The sequence below is a fragment of the Thermothelomyces thermophilus genome, chromosome 6, assembly GCF_000226095.1.
Source record: "Thermothelomyces thermophilus ATCC 42464 chromosome 6, complete sequence".
NCBI classification, from domain to species: Eukaryota; Fungi; Ascomycota; class Sordariomycetes; order Sordariales; family Chaetomiaceae; genus Thermothelomyces; species Thermothelomyces thermophilus.
In genome coordinates this window covers 4026605-4046524 of record NC_016477.1, presented here as the reverse complement: position 1 = coordinate 4046524, position 19920 = coordinate 4026605, and the positions used below count along the sequence as shown (strand labels likewise).

Here is a 19920-nt window from a genome sequence, read left to right as displayed (position 1 = left end):
TGTCTTCCGTAGTATGGTGGTCAGTATGTGAGCTTGTCATATTCGACATCGCTCGAGACCCGGGTTAAATTCCCGGCGGGAAAGAACCACAGTGGGTGTGCTTTTTTTACCTGGGGGAAGGAAGCTGTCACATATTTTACCCATGTCTCTGCTGTTTGCTGTTCTTTTACTTTGCTCAATTTTTCTCAATTTCCAAACTGACTACTGTGGACCAAAATGGACGAGATGACATAGATAACGTCTATATGCTATCTTAGTCCTTCTATGTGCCCCGATAATATCCATCTATTCAATTAGTGATCTAAGGACCTTGAGACGAGAAAATGCTCCTCTATCCTCCTTAAGCAACAGTCTCCTTGTCAGACTTGCGGCTCTTGAACAGTCCCTTGACTGCCCCGACGACCTTATCAACCACGCGGAAAAGAGGCCCGAAGCCGAAGGTCCAACCCTTGATACGAACAGTGTAGATAAAGAAATAGACAAGCCTGCATCACGAATTGTCAGTTGCCATTGATACAAATGAGAAGATGAAAACGAGAATAAACGTCACCGGGAATCGGAGAGACACGTACATCCAGTTGGTGAAGCAAAAGACAAGGAATATACCGAAGTCGCGCCACTTAGTATCCGGCGAGATGCCAATCGTCTCTAGGAACTCGGTCCCGTCGACGTAAGGGCAGTATGCGCAGTCGGACGTGGCATTGGGGTTCATCAGGTAGCCGCGGCCGGCCTGACGCACGAAGTCGCCGGCGAATTCGAGGCAGGTCTGGCCCGAGGGCGGGTTGAAGTGGGCGGCCTCGGCCGGGGTGCAATGGACAGCACGGCCAGCAAGAGTGGCTGAGAGCACACCCGAGATCCAGTAAGACGATGGGTTGAGATAGTAGAGCTGAAAGGAGGGAAATGCATGTTAGCTTACCATCCCTCAGAAGGGAGACAAGGGGGAAGCGAGAAGCAAAGGGAGACTCACCCAGTACTTCCAAAACACGTTCAGCTGGGTATACGGCACGACGACGCCGTTGAACAAGCAGAATATGACCAGGAAGCAAGGCAGGATGTTGCTGATGACGGTGAAGCTCGGGGCCCAGGCGCAGATCCACTGGCCCCAGCTGGACTGGAAGAGGAAGAAGAGGAGGGTCATAAGGAAGACGTAGCCTGCAGAGGGCCCCCGGATGGGCAGGCCGGCAGGCAGATACCAAAGCAGCCAGTAGAGAGCGGCGGCGAGCAGGGAGCCGGGTATCTCGGAGAGCACCTCGGCAGTACAGAAAGCGACCCAGCCGTAGATGCGCGAGGGGTGCTCGCGAGCTTGCCAGAGGGCGAAGTTGGTAAAGAACTTGGGCAGGACGGCGTTGAGGACGGTGGCGGGGATCATTATAATGAGGAAGGAGCTGAACATGGCGTTCTGCAGGTCGGCGGCGGTGTCGCCTAGCTTCCAGAAGGTGAAGCCGTTGAAGATGCCGATGACGACAGCGGTGAAGAGGCGGCCGTACATGTAGGACGGGTCGCGCCACTGGCGGATGAACATGCGCTTGGTAAGGAGGAGGATCTGGGTGGTGACGGGGGCGGCGAACTCATGCTGAACGGGTCCGGCAGAGGCGTCGCCGACCTGCCGCTCCTGCTGGCCTCGCGCGCTAGCGCGCTCGGCCTTGAGCTGCTGGATCTCGGCGATGAGGGCCTTGTTCTCGGGCGAGGAGCGCCACTCATCGGACCAGTTGATGCGCGAGCCGTCGGGGCGGCGACCGCCCTTGATGGCCGTCTCGAGGAGGAACTCGGCAACGTTACGGCCCGGGGGGCAGTGGATTCCGCGCTCCGCAAAGTACTGGATCACGGCGCTGCCGTCCTTGCCGACGGGGCCGAAGTAGATGGTGTTGCCGCCCGGGTTGAGGGCGAGGATCTTGTCGAACTGCTGGATCAGGTCGGACGAGGGCTGATGGATGGTGCAGATGATGGCCTGGCCAGCGGCGCACAGACGGCGGAGGAAGCGGACGATGGAGAAGGCGGACTGGGCGTCGAGGCCGCTGGTGGGCTCGTCGAGGAAGAGGAGCAGGGCGGGCTTGGCCGCGAGCTCGACACCGATGGTGAGGCGCTTTTTGTGCTCCACGCCTAGCGAGCTGATGATGGCGTCCTGGATCTCGGTGAGCTCCAGCAGGTCCAGCACCTTGTCAACGTAATCGAGCTTCTCCTGGCGCGGGACGTCACGGCTCTGGCGGAGCAGGGCCGAGAACTCGATGGCCTCGCGGACCGTGGCTGACTCCTCGTGCAGGTCCATCTGCTCGACGAAGCCCGTACTGCGTTGGAAGTCGCTACCGAGCGGCGCGCCGTCAACAAGCATGTTGCCGCTGACCACGCCGACGGTCTGGCGCTGCGACAGGGTGTTGAGCAGGGTGGTCTTGCCGGCGCCGCTGGCGCCCATGAGGGCAACCAAGACTCCGGGTTTGGCGTACCCGTTCACGCCGTTGAGCAAGCGCTTGGGGCCCGCCGGCGTGGGCACCGTGTACGTGATGTCCTCCCAGGTGAAGACCCTCTCGCTGCCTGCGATCCCCTTGAAGCCGCCGGCGCTGCCGTGGCTGGCCGCCGACACCTCGGTTGACGACGAGTTCCCGGACGAGTTACCCGTCTCTTCGTCGGAGCTCGCCGCCTTGACCCGCTGGGCCGTTGCCGCCCGTTTAGATCGCTTGAAGACGAGGGCACCGCCCCCGGAGGTGGCGAAGGAAAAGAGCTCGGCAACGGCGGTCGTGACGATGAGGTAGAGAACGGAGAAGGCGATGACGACGCCAAAGTTGCGCCAGAGATGGGCCCGGGTGTAGTCGAAGCTGGCATGGATGTAGTCGTCTCCCAGGACGCTGGCGCTGCCGGGCTGCGCCCCGGGGACGGCGCAGCCCTGGTTCACGGGGAGAACGCCGGGACCCTGTGGCACCAGATTCTCGGGGGCGCACTCCAAGGTGCGTGCATGGAACTCGTTGGAGATGACGGCCTCAAAGGAGTAACTGAGCTGTTGCAAGGAGAAAAAAAAGAGAGAGAGAGAGAGAGAGAGAGAGAATGTGTCAGCAAGTGTACGAGAGCGAGACCGATTTGCGAGACAGCAGAACCATAGAAACTTACCGGGTTGACGTGCGCGATCCAGCCGAACCAGATCTTTTGCGATAGCAGGACGGGCTTCGCAATGACGTAACCAGTGAAGATGACGAGCAAGTTGAGGGCCATGCCCGAGAAGCGGACGGCGTCGTCCATGGTGGGGGACATGGCGGCCAGCATGCGGTACATGGCGGTGATGCAGAAGGTGGTGATGTACATGAAGAGGAGCTGGATGAAGAACTTGCCCGGGTTCAGGTCGAGGCCCGTCATGAAGTAGAGGAGGATGCCGAAGATGACGACCTGGCAGACCAGGACGGGCAGGTCGACGAGGGCGCGGGCGAGGGTGACGGCACTGGGGCGGTAGAAAGCGTATTCCTTGTGGCGGGCGACGATGGCGCGGCCCGAGACGGCCTTCATGAGCTCGGAGAGCTGGAGCCATCCGAGGAAGACGACGGAGAAGAAGATGGAGCCGGCGCGTAGGAAGTTGCCGGCGGTGGAGGACGGGGCATTGTAGAAGAGCGAGCCGACGATGAGGCCGTTGCTAATGATGGTGAAGTACTTGGAGTAAAGCTCCGTCTTGTTTCCCCAGATGAGCCAGACCTCGCGACGGGCGCAGGCCAGGACCTGCTTCCAGAAGGGGATGGTGAAGTTGGAGCCCGGGCGGACGCGCTTGGACTTTTGCTCGCGGACCGTGTCCTTGAAGGTCTGCATGTCGGCATGGCCCGTCTTCTCGAGGTGCTCCTCGAAGTCGCGGACGTCGGCGAGGAGCCGCTGATATGCGGCGCTCTCGCGGAAAGCCTTCTCGAGCTCCTCTGCCGTCTTGGGGCAGCGGGCCTCCCAGCCGTCGCGGAACTGCCTAGAGTTGGGGTCGCAGATAGAGGTGAGGAAGTCGGGTGTGGTCTGCCGCGGCGGGGCGTAGAAGCCGAGGTCCTCAAAGTACTTGCGCGCCTCCTTGGCCGGGCCCTGGTAGAGCATGCGGCCCTGGTCAATGACCAGGACCTTGTCCATCAGCTCGTAGATGCCTTCGCCGGCCTGGTACAGCGTGGTGAGCGTCGTCCGGTCCGACACGTCCGTCATGATGCGGAGGCTCTTGGCGTAGTCGAGGGCGGTGGAGGCGTCGAGGCCCCTGGTCGAATTATCCCAGCAGACAATGGTGCTCTTGGTCGAGAGCGTCTCGGCGATGCTGACACGCTTCCTTTCGCCGCCCGAGACGCCGCGGATGTAGGCGTTGCCGACAATGATGTTCTCGGTGTGCTTGATTGCGAACATGCGCAGAAGCGCGTCGATGATGGTGCCGACGTCTCCCCGCAGGTTCTTACGCGTCTTGTTGAGGAGCGAGAACTTGAGTGTTTGGCCGACGGTCAGCGTGGGCAGGTGCTGATCGTCCTCGGCGTTGTAGACGACCTCCCCGCGGTACCGCTTGCGGGCCTCGTCGGCGGGGATGCCGCTGTACGACACCTCGCCCTCGACCGCCGCGTACGATTCGCGGTTGTTGGCGATGACCTTGAGGAAGGTGCTGCACCCGCTGCCGGGCCGCCCGAGCACCATCATCATCTCGCCGTGGCGCACCACGCCGGTGAAGTCGTGGATGAGGGTCCGGAGCTCGCCGCCCCGGCTGATGCGCAGCGCGGGGATGAACCTGCAGAGGAAGTGATAGAGGTCGGGGCCGAAGGTGCCCAGGATGGCCTCAGGTAGGGTTCGGACGAAGGTGGTGCCGCCGGCGACGCCCTTGACCGTCAGGTGCTTGAAGACGACGCCCAGCTTCTTGGCCGACTCGCCCGATTCGGTCCGCTTCTCGAGATGGCCCTCCCGCATGAACTGCTCCAGAGGGAACACGTCCTGACCGTCGGAACCCTCTTCCTCCTCCTCGGCTCCTGCCGACGTCGCTGTCTCCTCGTCATCGACTGGCTTTTCGCGGGCTGTGCTGGCAGCAGCAGCCTTGGATGTGCCGCTCGCGCGAGACGTAATGCGGCGGAAGAAGCTGGAGCGGCTCTTTGCCGACCGCTGCGAAGCGGCCGCGTGCGAGCGAGTCCTGCTGAGCCGAATCGCCAATTCCTCAAAGTCGTGCATGGCCTCGCGCTGGCTTACCGGCCCGCCCACGTCCCGCTCGCCCCATGTCCCCTCGACCACTTCCGGGCTGGGAGGAATCCTGGTGGCCTCCCCCGACTCCCCTTCGCCTGGTGCCGGTGCTTGTGCTTCCTCCGCCCTGTTGTGGAGCGTCTCGGGGAGGACGTCTGCCGCGCTCCGCCGCAGGCCCTCTTCCGTCGAATGGCCCCACATGGCGTTTCGCAGTTGTTTTTCAGGGTAGGTTTGTGTTCTGTACACTCTCGAGGTTATGTACGTCACTTTGGCGTGGAATGCTAGAAGTGCCGATATTGTGCTTCTTTCCTTCTCTCCCTTGTACTTATTCTGAATCCTTGAATCTAGGGCGAAAAGTCAGCGGTGAGTGATGAGCAACAAAAAGAAAAGAGCAACGGCTAATTGTGCGGAAGGAAGGACAAGGGTGAGTGAGGGTGAACTACCAACGAGTATTACTGTACCAGGTAAGTGCTGTAAAGAAAATCAAAACCGTACCTCAGGTAGCAACAGCCTTATCTTAACCCCCAGATGGCAGTCGGCGAGGTGCTGCTATGGGAAGGTGCACAGGCGTTTGCAGTCCTGGATTCAAATCAAGCCACTGGGGGAGGTGCGTTTGGTTCTGCTCAGGAAGGAAATTCTCCAACCTGAGGAGGGAAATCTCAAGGGAGCGTCCCCCTGGATACATTATAAATACATACAAGCAAGCGCCCATTGTGATTTCTCAGCAACAACAATGGCGTTTTTGCAGTACCATGTCCACGATTGCACATGCAGTCAGCGGCTGGGGCGGGTCCCTTCCATTTTGGGAGTTTCCGCCTCAATCACCGCCGGGGCACATGGAGATAAGGGCACCGAGAATCGAGATTTCATCACAGATACGCCCTGTAAACCGGCGATTAAACGTGTACATCCAGTTAAGGCCGCGATTATGGCCCACCCAATACCGTATTGGGCTCGCCGGAAGACATGATGGGACCCAGGAACGCCCCTGCAAAGTGCATCTCTTACCGTCGTCCAAAATTTCTGAAACGTCACCGATGAGCGAGGGTGATGTGGGGGGGCTGAGATCGCTTCGAACTCTGTCGAAGCCCCAAGTGGAACTCATGTCAATGATGATCTCACGAAGGACCAAGAGATTGCATCCATAAAAACGGTACGGCATCGGCGTTAGGCATTTAGCAGCCTCTCGGCCTAGGATATGGATTACTGTACGAGACATACATACATAATACAGCACCCACTGCATCTTTTCCGTAGCGCAATGCAGACAGTTATCCTGACAAATGACCGTCCGCGCCGAAGCCTATCCCAAAATTATAAATCGAGGCATCCCCCCCTCTTGATCAATCCTCCGGCAAAGTCCGTCGGAACATGATGGTGCACTACGCGGTGCACCGAGTCTATGGCATAAAACATGTACGGACCGTACTATATGCACATGCTTGTTATGTACTGCGTATGTATGGAGCACGGAACACATACGAGACTGTGCATAGATACCTTACGTAGTCACTTCAGGTGAAGTTGATCCAATAAAAAAGTGCATAATCAGTGTCTGGCACACACATACAATTCGGGAAATCCGTAGCCCCCCCACAGATTTGCCGAAGTAAACCCTTTTTAGGTCTCTAACGCCGAATTCGACATCCCGTTTTTTCGCTCGGAGTTTACACTGCTCGGATCTACCGTGGTTAATCGCTTTATAGTCGAACAATGACTGCAATGACTACGTGATTCGAATTGTAAAGTTTTCGATTAGGGTAAAGTCGCGTAGTGGACTCACTACAAAAGATTGTACTTCCGAATTGTGGCGCACAAAGACATTGATAATAACTACTATTAAGTCTCTGTATAGAAAGAGCCCGAGAAGTGCGCAAAGCGTTCAACTACCCGATGCAGATGACTCCAGCAGGACGGAAAGGGGGCGCGGAACGCTCACTATGAATAAAATAATGCCGCTGATTGGCTATGATTCATTGATGAATCATGGATATGTACACGGGTGGGGTGCACTGAGGTAAGAGAGCGTGCGGGGTCCCTCGAGTGCCAAGGTGGGCGGGCTGTGCTTCTGCCTGATGATCCGAGACGTGGGCGGGTGCCGTGCTAACCAAGCTCCGCGATTTACGCCCTGATTGTTATCACCTTGACAAACATAACACTATCCCAGATGGTGTACAGATGAGAGGAGTAGGGAGTATGGTCCTCTGTGTGGTTGTTCTCGCCCTCTTAGCTTGGGACGTTCAACATGAACCAAGAAATGAAAAGCATAGTACTTGGTGCGGTAAAATAGCATACATTCGACATCAAACCCATTTTGGAGGCGCCTAAGGTCGGTCGGCAAACTAGATCAATGATCCTGGAGATCGACGGGAAATAGACGTGTGATTCAGCTTCTCTTCTCTCTTCCAGGTCATCTACCATACAGACAGGAACCCCCCAAACACTCTTCCCCACCACAAATTAATCCTTAGACCTTTCGCTGTTTTTCATCTTCAACATCTCCCTCAACGCCGCTACCTCGGCCTCCTGGCGGGCCAACCGAATCCTCAGATCATCCCTCTCCTGTTTCAAATCGGTCACCTCCTTTTCCAGCTGCTCGATCCGATCAATTTTCTTTTGACGGTACCGCTTGGCCGCGAGGTTGTTGCGATATCGCCTGTCGAGAATCTCGGGATCGACGTCTTCCGGCGCCGCTGCCGATGCCACTGCCGCAGCTACCGACGAGGAGGCGGCGGGTGCGCCGTGGCTGCCGTGCTTGGTGATCCTGCCGCCGGTGGTCTGCAAGAGCGAGGCTGCGGCCGGTCGCCGACCTGGTTTACTTGACAAGGTCCTTGTTTTTGCGCGCGGCAGCTTGAGACCAGGAATGAGAGCGGTGCCACCGTCTTCCGGGCTCGGCGGCGTGGGCGAAGGAGATTGGAGATTGGTGGTCGCCGGGGTACTGCCGAGGGATGTGGTTGCCGAGCTCAAGGGCGGAGCGGGCAGCGGAGAAGTGGAAGGAGGAATGAAGAAGTCGAAGACAGGGGTAGAAAAGGCGTCGAGACAGTGTGCGAGGTCGAGGTCTAGTTCGGGCGACGAGAAGTGGGAGTGCCCGTCTGCCCCGGGCGGTGCGGTTGCGGCGGTGATTGAGGCAGGGTCGACGTGGTCGCCCAGGGTGTTGGCTGCAGCTTGGTCCCAGGTGAAGGGGTTCAACAGTTCAAAGTCATTGCCGAGACTCGACTGCAGGGGATCGCAACTAGGCGCGTAGCTGGGGCTGGTAGAAGATGAAGGCAGAGAGACGAACGCAGGCTGCTCCTGTTGCAGTTGCAGCGGCCATTCTTGCACGATGGAAGGGCGGCCTCCTTAAACAGAGGCCGAATTGCCTGAAATGTTCAGGGAGCGGTCCGGGTGTCGTTGCTCAGCGCAACGTTTGCGATGCGGAACTAGTGTAAGGAAGAGAGACCGGTGGTCGAGAGGGGTGGCAAGAAGTCTGTTAAGTAGATGACTGATCAGCTATGTACACACCCCTCGTCTCCGCAGTAACAGCCCCACCTTCTCCTATCAGACTTGGCACCGCACTGACCACCTCCCTCCTGCTTCTTTCGCCCTCGATCACACTTGCAGCTGCAGCGCTGAGTCGGGCAAGTGTTGGACTTTGTAAGACTCGGAGGGCGGATGATGTGACTTGCATACGGGACGACGAATGGGCGAACCGCACGGCCTAAAAAAGGACGCAAAAGGTCATTCAGTGATGCATAATCCGTACTTATTTCCCCCCTTTTTTTGTTGGCAGATTGTTCTTGCTTACGAGGCAAGCAAGCTCACCTAATATCTACATAGTACGGTAGCTTACCTTCCTTAAAGGATAGGTATCCATCTATACTTTTCCTGAACAATGCGCGTAGCCTATTCTAGTACTATGTAACTCTATATGCACACACTAGTATTGTGCCATATATAAGATACCTAATTGATAGAAGATGGTTTCCAATAGATGGAAGAAAGTTGGTAAGTTGTAAATAGTTCAAAAGAGCAATGTCTTCTTCCTACGTTTGCTAGCCCTATAGCTCTGGTATAAGTAGAGGATTAGGAACAAAGAACCCTCTATTTGCCAGCCCGTTTGCCAGATCCACAGATCTTATCTTATCTAACCTTACATGATGGACGCGTCCGTAGACAACGTACTACATCAAGTCCCCTGCCTAGAAGGAAAAACGTAGTGCCTATACTATAGCTCTAAATAGCTCTTAAACGCGCTTTCTTTCTATAGCAATATTGCAACAGAAAGTAATAGCGTTATCCTACTATTATAGTGTCCTATATATCTTCCTCTTGGCTACCTATAGCCTTACTTTGGCGTCTTCCTTCTATGGCTCCCTCTAGGGGAGTCTTTAATGCCTTCTTACAAGTACGTCCCTATAGGCGATTGCCCTATATTGTTTAAGCTACTATAGGTTGACTTCCTTGACATACCTAGTATTTATTAACTAACTTACGTACGTAGTATAGCTAGAAGTCGGTCTTCTAGACATTATATTTATAGCTAAGTCCTTTCCATTTGACTAGATACTTATACTTGCTATATGTAAGCTTATAGTTCTAGATACGTTTGAGTTTATACTCGTCTCCAGATTCTAAGCCGCTATCGGTATAGCTATCCTTAATAGGGTCAGGAGGTAGTATAGTACGGTTATATAGGTCGGTTCCGGGAGGAGTAGGTAATAGCTATACTATAGATATTACAGGATAGATATCTATATTTGGCGGTAGTTGAAGACGGTACACTAAACGGCCGACTTGTTCGATAACTTTAAAAGGTCTAGCACGCTATTAGGACAACTTATACAATAGTCGACCCGGCAGGTAGTAGCCATAGTATAGGTATAGATACACTCGATCGCCTAGCTTGAATTCGATGTTATGGTAGCTAGTATCGTATCTATGTTTAGCTCTAGCTACTATAAAGTCTATTACTATCTAGGTATCTTAGTGTAGATATTTACGTAGAACTAGGATATTCTGCGCCGTTTTTGACGACGGCGCTGTTAGTGCCTCTAACGGTCCGGTAGGTTTAAAACTATATAGTAGCTCGTATAGAGATACGCTAATAGAGGCGGTGTACGTGCTATTTAAATGCTATTAAAGCTACGGAAGTATAGCGGTCTAATTATCGTTAGATTTCCTGTAGACGAAGAAGCGTAGAGCGATTTCTACCGTCTAATTCTTTCGCTCTATAAGACCGTCTCTCTATAGGTAGTACGTAGTAGTTATTAATAGCTTCGTACCTAGCGCCTTCTATATGCTAGTCTATAGCTTAGATGTAAATTTGTAGTTATAGTTAGATATAATAGTAGTTAGTACTCCCTAATTAGATAGGAGCAGTTATTATATTAATATATAGCCCTAGTCTATAGTAATATAGTTAAAGTGGCTAGGTATATTATTATTATTATTATTATCATTATTATTATTATTAGTCCTACACTGCTATACTAATAAGCATACCAGAGCCTCTCTAGTTATATACAAAGGAAACCATGCCTAATAGGCCGGATGAAAACCTCTATCCCTCCTTTAACGCCCAATCTAGAATACCAATACACTACAAAGAAAAGGAGAAGCGGCTAGACCAGCCCTAAAGAGGCCTTCCCTCCTAGTCTAGCCTCTTTGTAAGGCAGTATTCCAGGAGCCTCCCTAGGTCTATTAGCCACTATAGAACCCTCTTTGCCAAACGATAGTTTGTGACGAACCCAACTCAGACTTCTTCTAAAAGGGTTCAGACGAAGGTAGGTTAAGCGGGACAAGCGTACAGGTCGTCTAAGGGATTCGGTAAAGCCAAAGGGTTTATAACAACACTAGAGTTATCTCTTACAGTAGTCAACGATACTTGGTATAAGTACTATAATTATAGGTTGCTATTACTAGTAAACTCCCAGAGTCTACTATAACGAGTAACTATCTATATATATATATAATCCTAGGATTACTAATAGTCGTAGTGATCCTCTATACTAGCTTACCTAGCTTACATCGTAAGCTAGTGATCCTCTGCTAGGATCATTTCTTGCCAAGTGTAATCCTGTCCTAATTAGTCTATCATTCTTGCTGTCCTATTGGCCTATTAGGGAGGCGGCTTAGGTAGCGTCCTATATATATATTTCCATGACACGATGCCCCTCCTTTAGGCTTTTGACCCGAAAGCCCATCTTAGGCCGTTTCAAATAGCGCTAACATCCTTTTCTACGTATACCTTGTAATTTTCTCCTTTTTCTACACTATTAGTGACTAACGAGATGGCAGATCGTATCTCTAAGTGTTAATCTTCGAAATCCTAACAGCGCGCCACGCTTGCTTCTTTTATTAATTCTTCTAGTATAGACGTTATACTATGTTTATAGTGTTTTAAGCGGAACTTGGCTTATTATATAGCGTCAGGCTCTTCTTGCTATAGCAAGTACATACATTAGGGTCGTTCTTACGATGGTTCTAACGTAGTATCTACTTGTTTATAGCCTTGCTTGTCGCCTTAATGTTTGTAGCTAATCTTTTATAATGACGAAGATTATATCTAAACAGAAACACGTAGAATAAGAAGAGGCCGATGCTAAAGAGGCCCTTTTCGTTCTTCAGACTTAACTTCAGACAGCTATCGGTCGATTAGCTCGTCTTCGTCACTAGAAACGTTTCTTAAAGGAGCAGGGTTCTAAGCTATTTGTGACGAACCCAGCTCAGACTTCTTCTAAAAGGGTTCAGACGAAGGTAAATTAAGCGGGACAAACGTATAAGTCGTCTAAGGGATTCGGTAAAGCCAAAGGGTTCATAATAACATTAGAGTTATCTCCTATAATGGTTAGTAATACTTAGTATAAGTACTTGTGATTATAGGTTATAGTTACTATCACTAGTAAACTCCTAGAGTCTACTATAACGAGTAGCTATTTATATGTATATATACTTCTGCCGATCGCTTATAGTCCCCTTCTATCCTATCCTTAGATCACCTTTAGTAGCTAGCTATCCTCTGCTATCTTTCCCTTTTAGTAATCGTTTGCCTGTGGTAGCCTGCGCTCCCTAGTAATCCTATGTCAGCCTTGCTTCGTGCCCTTCTTGATTGGTGGCTTATTTAGCCTCCTGTGCCCCGCCGGGTCGCGGTATATGGTTGGCTCGTGACACCTTCTTGATTAGTGGCTCATTCAGCCTCCTATGCCCCGCTAGGTCGCGGTATATGGTTGGCTTGTAACACGATGCCCCCTCTTTAGGGCTTTTGACCCGAAAGCTTTATGACTTGTTTTAAATACTATTAACACCCCCTTTTCTTTCCTATAGGTAACGTTCTTCTTTTGCTAGCTTCCTTCTGCTATAGCTGATCGTGTTCCTAGGAACTGTCACAATCTTAAGCGTAAACGACACGCTATTACGATCAAGATTAAGCAAGAGGGTTACAAGGTTACCATGCCTTGCGAGCGTTATTAGAATACGAAGCCACGAAAGCGTTATATAATAATAGAGGGTTTAAACAAGTGTTAGAACTGTATTCGCATAGGCAAGAAGTGTAATAGCCCGAACGTTACAGATACCCATAGGTTCCTTATTATTTCCCTTTATAGTCCTAGGTTACTAACTATCTTAGTCCTTTCGAATTTGTTAGAGCAAGAGAAGGTTTCGAAAGAGATTGCTAAGACTAAGGCACTTCTTACTTAGACACTAAGCCGTTTAAGTCAATTACGTCGTTTATAGCAATCCCTATGCGATCGTAGTACCGAGGTTTTTCGTCGTGGCGTAGCTCGTCTAGAGGAGGAGGAAGAACTAGATATTTCTCTGCCGGTGTCGGAGACACAGACCCTTGCAGGTTAGGTTTAGGCGTTAGGTGCTTTTGACGTGCTTAATTAGAAGTTAGTTAGGTTAGATCCTAGTCCTAATTCTGGCGGGTTCCCCTCTTTTTCTGTTAGGGAATAGGCTTTAGAGCCAGTTCTTATAGCCGGTTAGGATTCTGCCGATAGAACTGCTCTAGTTTCTTAGGGTAACTTAGGTTCTTAACTAGTTCCTATAAGTTGTCTTCTAGTCTAAAATCAAGCTATTTAACTAGGTACTATAGTTTTCTATTAATAATATATAAATCTAGGATTTCTTTGACGTCCTATTCTTTCTCTTTATCCTCTGCTTCGATATACGTGGCAACCTTAGCGTTCTTTAGTGCTAGTTTGAGAAGTGAAATATAAAAAACATCCGTCTATAGTTATATAGATGACGGTAACGATAGTCGGTAGTTAGATATCGAGATTCGTTCTTTGATAATGAAGGGTCTGACCTTTTTGAAGTCTAGCTTTATGCTTAGTCGTTTGGTTCGTAGGTTTTATACGATTAGGTAGACTTTGTCTCCCCTCTCTAGGCAAGGTCCTTTGAGCTTGTATTTATCATAGTAATTCTTTATTCTAGTTCTAACAAACTCGAGTTCTTTTTTAAGCTTCTTATATAGTACGTACATTTGTTTTACTTTAACTACCACTCTTAGCACTATAACCTCTAGTCCTTGCCTAAGGTCTGCTTTATATCTGTAGTTCGCAAAGAATGGTATAACTTTAGTCGTTTCCGTTAGCATTATATTATAAGCAAGTTATGCTATTAGCAATAGTATAACCTAGTCGTCTTGCTAGTAGTTAACGTAAGAATAGAGGTACTACTCGATAACTTGGTTTAGTCACTCCGTTTGTCCGTCAGTCTATGGGTAATATGCTGTTGATAGCTTACTATTGACGCCTAATCGTTGTATTAACACTTGCTAAAACTTCGATACGAACTTAGTATCTCTGTTAGTGATCTATTTCTGTAGCTAAGCATATACTAATACGACTTGCCGATAGATTACGTCTGCTAGCTATTTAGCTATCTAGGACTCCTTATAGGGAAAGAAGTATACCTATTTAGTTAGGTGATTTACTATAATAAGAATACTATTATAGATTACCCCTATGGCTGTGTCCTTAGATTCTAGTAGTTTTGTAATAAAGTCTATTATAACTAAACTCTATAGTTTATCAGCTATTAGCAGTGGCTAAAGTAGTCTATATAGCTTGTATCGTACTGTTTTACTTTGATTGTAGATATCGTAGCTCCGTACGACTTCCTTAACTTGTATCGTTAACTATAGAAAGTTATAGTGTTTCTTGACTTGTGCGACAGTCTTTATAACTCCTTTGTATTCTCCGAGTTTCGATTTATAGAGTTCTTGAATCATTTGTAGTTATTGATCCCTGTCGTAGATATATACTTTGCCTCGGTACTAGAGTTTCCCATCTTTTTCTTCCACTCCGTCAGGTACCACTAGTCTAGGTATTACTTAATACTATACCTTGTTAATCCTTTCTTCTTAAAAGATTACGTAACATTCTAGGAACGAGTCGAGTAGATTATCTTCTACAGGTGTCTGTATTTTGTGATGTAGCGTTCCATCTATTTGTTCCTTAAATAACGGTAGTGTTGTTTCCGTTTGTCCTTCTATATAATCCGTTCGTCGGCTTAAGGCATCTGCTTGTACGTTCTCTTTGCCCTTCTTATAGCAGATCTCAAAATTGAATTTTATAAGGAATTCTACCTATTGTATTTATTGTCCGTTAAGCTCCTTTGTTATTGTAAAGTATCGTAAATTCTTATGATCTATATATACTTATACTAGTTCGATCGTGCCGCTAAGGTATAGTCGCTAGTCCTTAAAAGCTTCGATAATCACAAGTAGTTCCTTGTCGTAAATCAGATAATTAAGATATAGTCTATCAAGCTTCTTTAAAAAGAAGGCTATAGGATATAGCTTCCCTTGTTTATCTCGTTATCCTAATTGTCCTCCGATAGCGTAGTCTAAAACGTCCATTTCTACCTTAAATGGCTTCTTAGGGTCTAGTAGTACTAGTACTAGATCTTTAGTAATGGCGTCGCAGATCTATATAAATGCTTACTCGTATTACTCTTTCTATTAGAATTCAGCGTTCTTCTTAGTAAGTTCGTATAAAGGTCGTATAATCGCTCTAAAGTTCCTAATAAACATCTGGTAGAAATTTGTAAACCTAATGAAACTTCGTACTTCTGTAACTGACGTTAGTTATAGCTAATCCTTAATGGCTTTAACCTTTAAGGGTTCTATCCGGATTTGTCCTAGGGATATTTTGTATCCTAAAAACACCGTTTTCCTAATGTAGAATTTGCTTTTTTCCTTATTAACTAATAGCTTGTATACGTATAACGTGTCTAGTACTACTTCTACATACTTCCGGTGTTCGTCTATCGTTTTAGAGAAGATAAGTATATTATTAAGATAATATACTGTAAATTTGTCGAGAAAGGGTTAGATAGCTTAATTAATTAGGGCTTAGAACGTTGCTAGCACGTTCGTCAGTCTAAATGGCATGATAAGGTACTTATAGTAGCTATAGGGTGTTCTAAAGGCCGTTTTCCACTCGTTGCCTTCTTTAATCTATATATAGTTATAGGCCGATGGTAAGTCAAGACGCGTAAAATATTAGGCTCCTGCTAACTGATCTCGGAACTATAGGATTAGCGGTAACGGGTATCGGTTTTTCATAGTCTATTCGTTAAGTTGCCGATAGTCGACGTATAACTATAGCTTTCCATCTTTCTTAGGCACAAATAGGATTAGGTAGCCTGCTAGCGATGTCAACAGGCAGATATATCCTCTTCGAAGATTCTCCTCTAAGTATTGCTTAAGTTCTTCGTTCTATATCTAGCTTATATAGTAAATCTTAAAGAACTTCAGTTGTACTCCTTCCTTGAGCTTGATCTCGTGATCCTATAGGCTATACTTTAGTAGTCCTTCCAGATACTTCGGTTCGAATGCTAGGTGTCCTTTATATTCCTTTAGTACTTTCCTAGTCTTGTCTCGTCTCTCGGCTTTTTAATAATATACAAACTTAGTTCCGTCTATAGCGATGCTAGTGATTTCTCCTATCTTAACCTACTACTCTAGTTATAGTGCTCCGTATTCGTTAACGGAGAGAATAGCTATCGGCGGTTTAGCTCGTTCCTCCTGTTGTAACGTTAGTGTTGTTATACTGCTTCTTCTAGAGTCCGTAGTGGTCTGCCTACCACTGTCTATCTCTTACGGTAGATCTGTAGGATATGCCTTTCCTTAAGTATTATCTGCTTGCGATCCTTGTACACTCCTTATCTCGCTAGTTAAATATGACTCTGTTTGGGGTTATAGGTAGCTACCATTCTTCTAGCTAATATCTAGGTTATAATCTTTATACTATAGTAACCCTAATATTATGTCCTTATCGTTACCTATGTCTACGATACTAAATACGATTACTATAGTCTTCCCTACTATAGTAATATTAATTAGTTCGGTCTCCCTATATACCTATTATATTAGAAATGGCCCTTTGACTATACTATGCTTCTACTTCATTCTCTAGGGTATCTATAGCTAATTTATAAACGTTAGCAAAATCAGGTTTATCTCTGCTCCATTATCTACTAGTATAAGCATTTCGTACTATCTCTATTGTGCTATTATCTACAATCGCTTGTCTTGCCACTATCGTCTAAAGATTATAGCGATTTCCTATATTTCTGCCGGGAGGTCTCAATATAGTAGTCTCTTACGCTAGTTCCTCCTATACTACGCTACTACTCGCCACTATACAGGCGTTAATAGTTTTCAGGCCCCTCGAAGGGCCCTAACCTGTTTCCCAGGTCAGTGCTAACCTCTTTGGTTGTTCGGCTAATAGTAGCTTCGTCGATCGTGCTCATTTCTGTAAGCTATTAAGTGCTTACAGCTTCCTACTATTAGGTCTGTTCTGCTTTCTGTCGTGTATACTATAGCTTCATCTGAAGCTCCTAGATCTGCAATTTCTTTTCGTCCGTATAGTAGAGGTAGTCGTTACTTCGGCACGAGTCCTATATGTCTCGTCCTATTCTATAGTACCTAGGCTAGGCTCATTTTGGTATTACCGTAATGCCTTCTAGATCGCGGGCTTCGATCTTCCAGAGCAATTTAGCCGCTCTGTTTCCTACATCATGGACCCATTCCATAGGGCAGAGGCTTTCATTCTCATTTCCCTGTCAGGTTAGCTAGTGATTGTTTTCGAATTTGTTGCGAAAGTAGTATCGGCATTCGTATAACATATACTAGAACTAGGGCACTTGTATATATGCCTTGTATCGCGGGTATAGTCGTGTAGCGTTGCCTAGAAGGTATTAGAATTCTTTTCCAAATCCTTCCTACTATATGTAGACTGTAGGTACTCTAATGCTAAGGTAGGAGTGTTTCTTCTAGTAGTTTTCCTATATATATTTATCTTTTCCACGGTTTATATATATAAACTAGTACTCTAAGTCCTATATATTATAGCTAAGTTACTAATTGTCAAAATACTTGGTATAGCTATTAGGCCTATTATATATTATAGGCTATTCCCCTTTAATAGTTTCTATAATATATTAGAGTTCCCTTATCTCGTCCCTTATCTTATCGCTCTACTAGGTAAGTCAAATCAAGCGTCTATCCCGTTTACGTAGTTCCGTATTAAGCCGGAAAACTTTGTTACAATACTATTCGATTCGTTCCTAGAGGAATAGAGCATTAGGTCTAGGTCTTTCGATTCCTTAGGTGTCGGTTGTCTATAATCTATTGTCACGGATAAGCACATAGGCGGCCTAGCAGGCTGTAGCTAGGACACGGAACATTCCGACAGCCAATCACTCGACAGACCAATCAGAAGATTATCACCACCAAGACTAAGGTCTTCACTAGTAATAATAACATGTCACCGTCGATAACGTAGAATCATAAAGTAAAAGGAGAAGTAGTACTAGTAATAACTATTAAAGAAGGACAGACAATTATATATATATAGCTAGCTAGTTACTCGTTATAGTAGACTCTAGGAGTTCACTAGTAGTAATAATCACAATCATAGTACTTATACCGAGCATTGCTAATTACTATAAGAGACAACTCTAATGTTATTATAAACCCTTTAGCTTTACCGAATCCCTTAGACGACCTGCCTACTTGTTATGCTCAATCTACCTCCGTCTAGACCCTTTCAGAAGAAGTCTAAGTTAGGTTCGTCACACGTTATTACTACTCCCTTTGTTCTGTCATAGTTCAGAACAGAGGTGACTTCGACCTTGACATCGATATAGCTACCAATGTCACGGCCGAACAGCTACTCGCTTAGCTTAGTCAACTCTAGCAGCGGATCTAGGAGTTAGACTAGAGAGATAAGGCTACTTAAGCTCGAATCAAGGAACTCGAGAACCGCGAAAAGTACTTGTAGAAGCTAGTTAACAAGGCCTATACTAAAATCGAGGCACTTGAGGGTGCTAAAGCGAAGCATATTAAGATCGAACTACCTAGCAAATATAGAGGAACTAAGGAGGATCTTATAAGATTCTTAATAAACCTCTAATCCTACTTTCGGCTTAATGATAATAAGTTTCTAGACGACAAAGCCAAAGTCCTCTATATAACTACGAGACTAGAGGGTAAGGTACTTAGATAGTTCGAGCCTATATAGAACGACTATCTTATAGAGGAAGATGAAGACGACCGAGACACGTTTATATAGGTAGTCTTTCGATCCTACGACCGTTTCGAAGAAGAGCTTCGGAAACTTTTTAGCGATAAAGACAAGAAGATTTATATATAAGAAAGACTTGCCAATCTCCGACAGACCAAGTTAGTAGCCTCCTACGCCATACAGTTTAGACAGGACATGCTTAAGTCTTAGCTTAATGATAAGGCGTTGATATAATTGTTCTATAATGGCTTAAAGGAAAAGGTTAAGGACAAGCTATATAAGTACGATCGGCCTAAGACTCTAGACGAATACATCGTATAGGCCATCAGGATCAATGATCGACTCTATATACAAGAGTAGTAGAAACGAGGTCAAATGAATAGAACTATAGTTAAGGCTAATAACAAGAAAAAGCAAGTATACGTCAGTACCTCGTATAGGACATACCCCGGAGCTATAGATATAGATATAGCGTAGAAGTAGGACTAGAAAAAGACAACCAAAGACAAGTCCAATGTTACCTACTATAACTACAGAAAGAAAGGGCATTACAAGCGAGAATACTAGAGCCCGAAGAAAGAATAGAAACTAGCCCCTAGAAAGGAAATTACGGCTATCGACGAAACCACTAAGGACGTTATCGAAGTAGCGGCTACAAGCTACAAAGACAGGGATAGTGATACGGATAGTCTCGGATATAACGGTAATAGTAAAGACGAACAAGCACCGTACTCCGAACTAGTCACTATGAACCTAGAGACAGGTCTTGCCAAATAGGATATGGTAGGAGAGTATACACCACCAATTTCGATTCTCCTAGCCTTGAGGTAGTAGGGTTTCACAGTTACGTAGAGGCAGGATAGATCGTAGACAACTGATACCTAAGGAATCGAAAGACCTAAACCTAATGCTCTATTCCTCTAGGAACAAATCGAATAGTACTATAACAAAGTTTTTCGACTTAACATAGAACTGTACGAACGGGATAGGCGCTTGACTTGACTTGCCTAGTAGAGCAATAAGATAAAGGACGAAATAAGGGAACTCTGATGTATCGTAGAAGCTATCAAAGGAGAACAGCCTATGATATATAATAGGCCTAATAGCTACACTAAGTACCTTGATAATTAGTAACTTAGTAACGACGTGCGGAACCTAGAATACTAGTTTATGTATACGAACCGCGAAAAAGACGAGCATATATAGGAAAACTATTAGAAGAAATATTCTTATCTTAGTACTAGAGTACCTACGG

General features: G+C 47.2%; 2 protein-coding genes and 1 non-coding gene across 3 annotated transcripts; 1 reads left to right on the top strand and 2 right to left on the bottom strand.

Annotated features, from left to right (window-relative positions):
• Nucleotides 1–2: 2 nt before the first annotated feature.
• Nucleotides 3–84, top strand: MYCTH_t173. Its single transcript has one exon. It is a non-coding gene; the product is annotated as a tRNA-Asp (tRNA).
• Nucleotides 85–340: 256 nt separating this feature from the next.
• Nucleotides 341–5352, bottom strand: MYCTH_2113181 (uncharacterized protein; the record flags this gene model as incomplete). Its single annotated transcript, XM_003666433.1, has 4 exons — nt 341–485; nt 573–886; nt 968–2989; nt 3100–5352. The coding sequence occupies 4 exons, from the start codon at nt 5350–5352 to the stop codon at nt 341–343; spliced, it is 4734 nt and encodes a 1577-aa protein (XP_003666481.1).
• A 2163-nt stretch (nt 5353–7515) lies between these two features.
• MYCTH_2135800 (uncharacterized protein) lies at nt 7516–17172 on the bottom strand (the record flags this gene model as incomplete). Its single annotated transcript, XM_003666432.1, has 2 exons — nt 7516–8442; nt 17155–17172. 2 exons carry the CDS (start codon nt 17170–17172, stop codon nt 7612–7614), a joined length of 849 nt encoding a protein of 282 aa, XP_003666480.1. The 3' UTR covers nt 7516–7611.
• Between the last annotated feature and the right edge of the window lie 2748 nt (nt 17173–19920).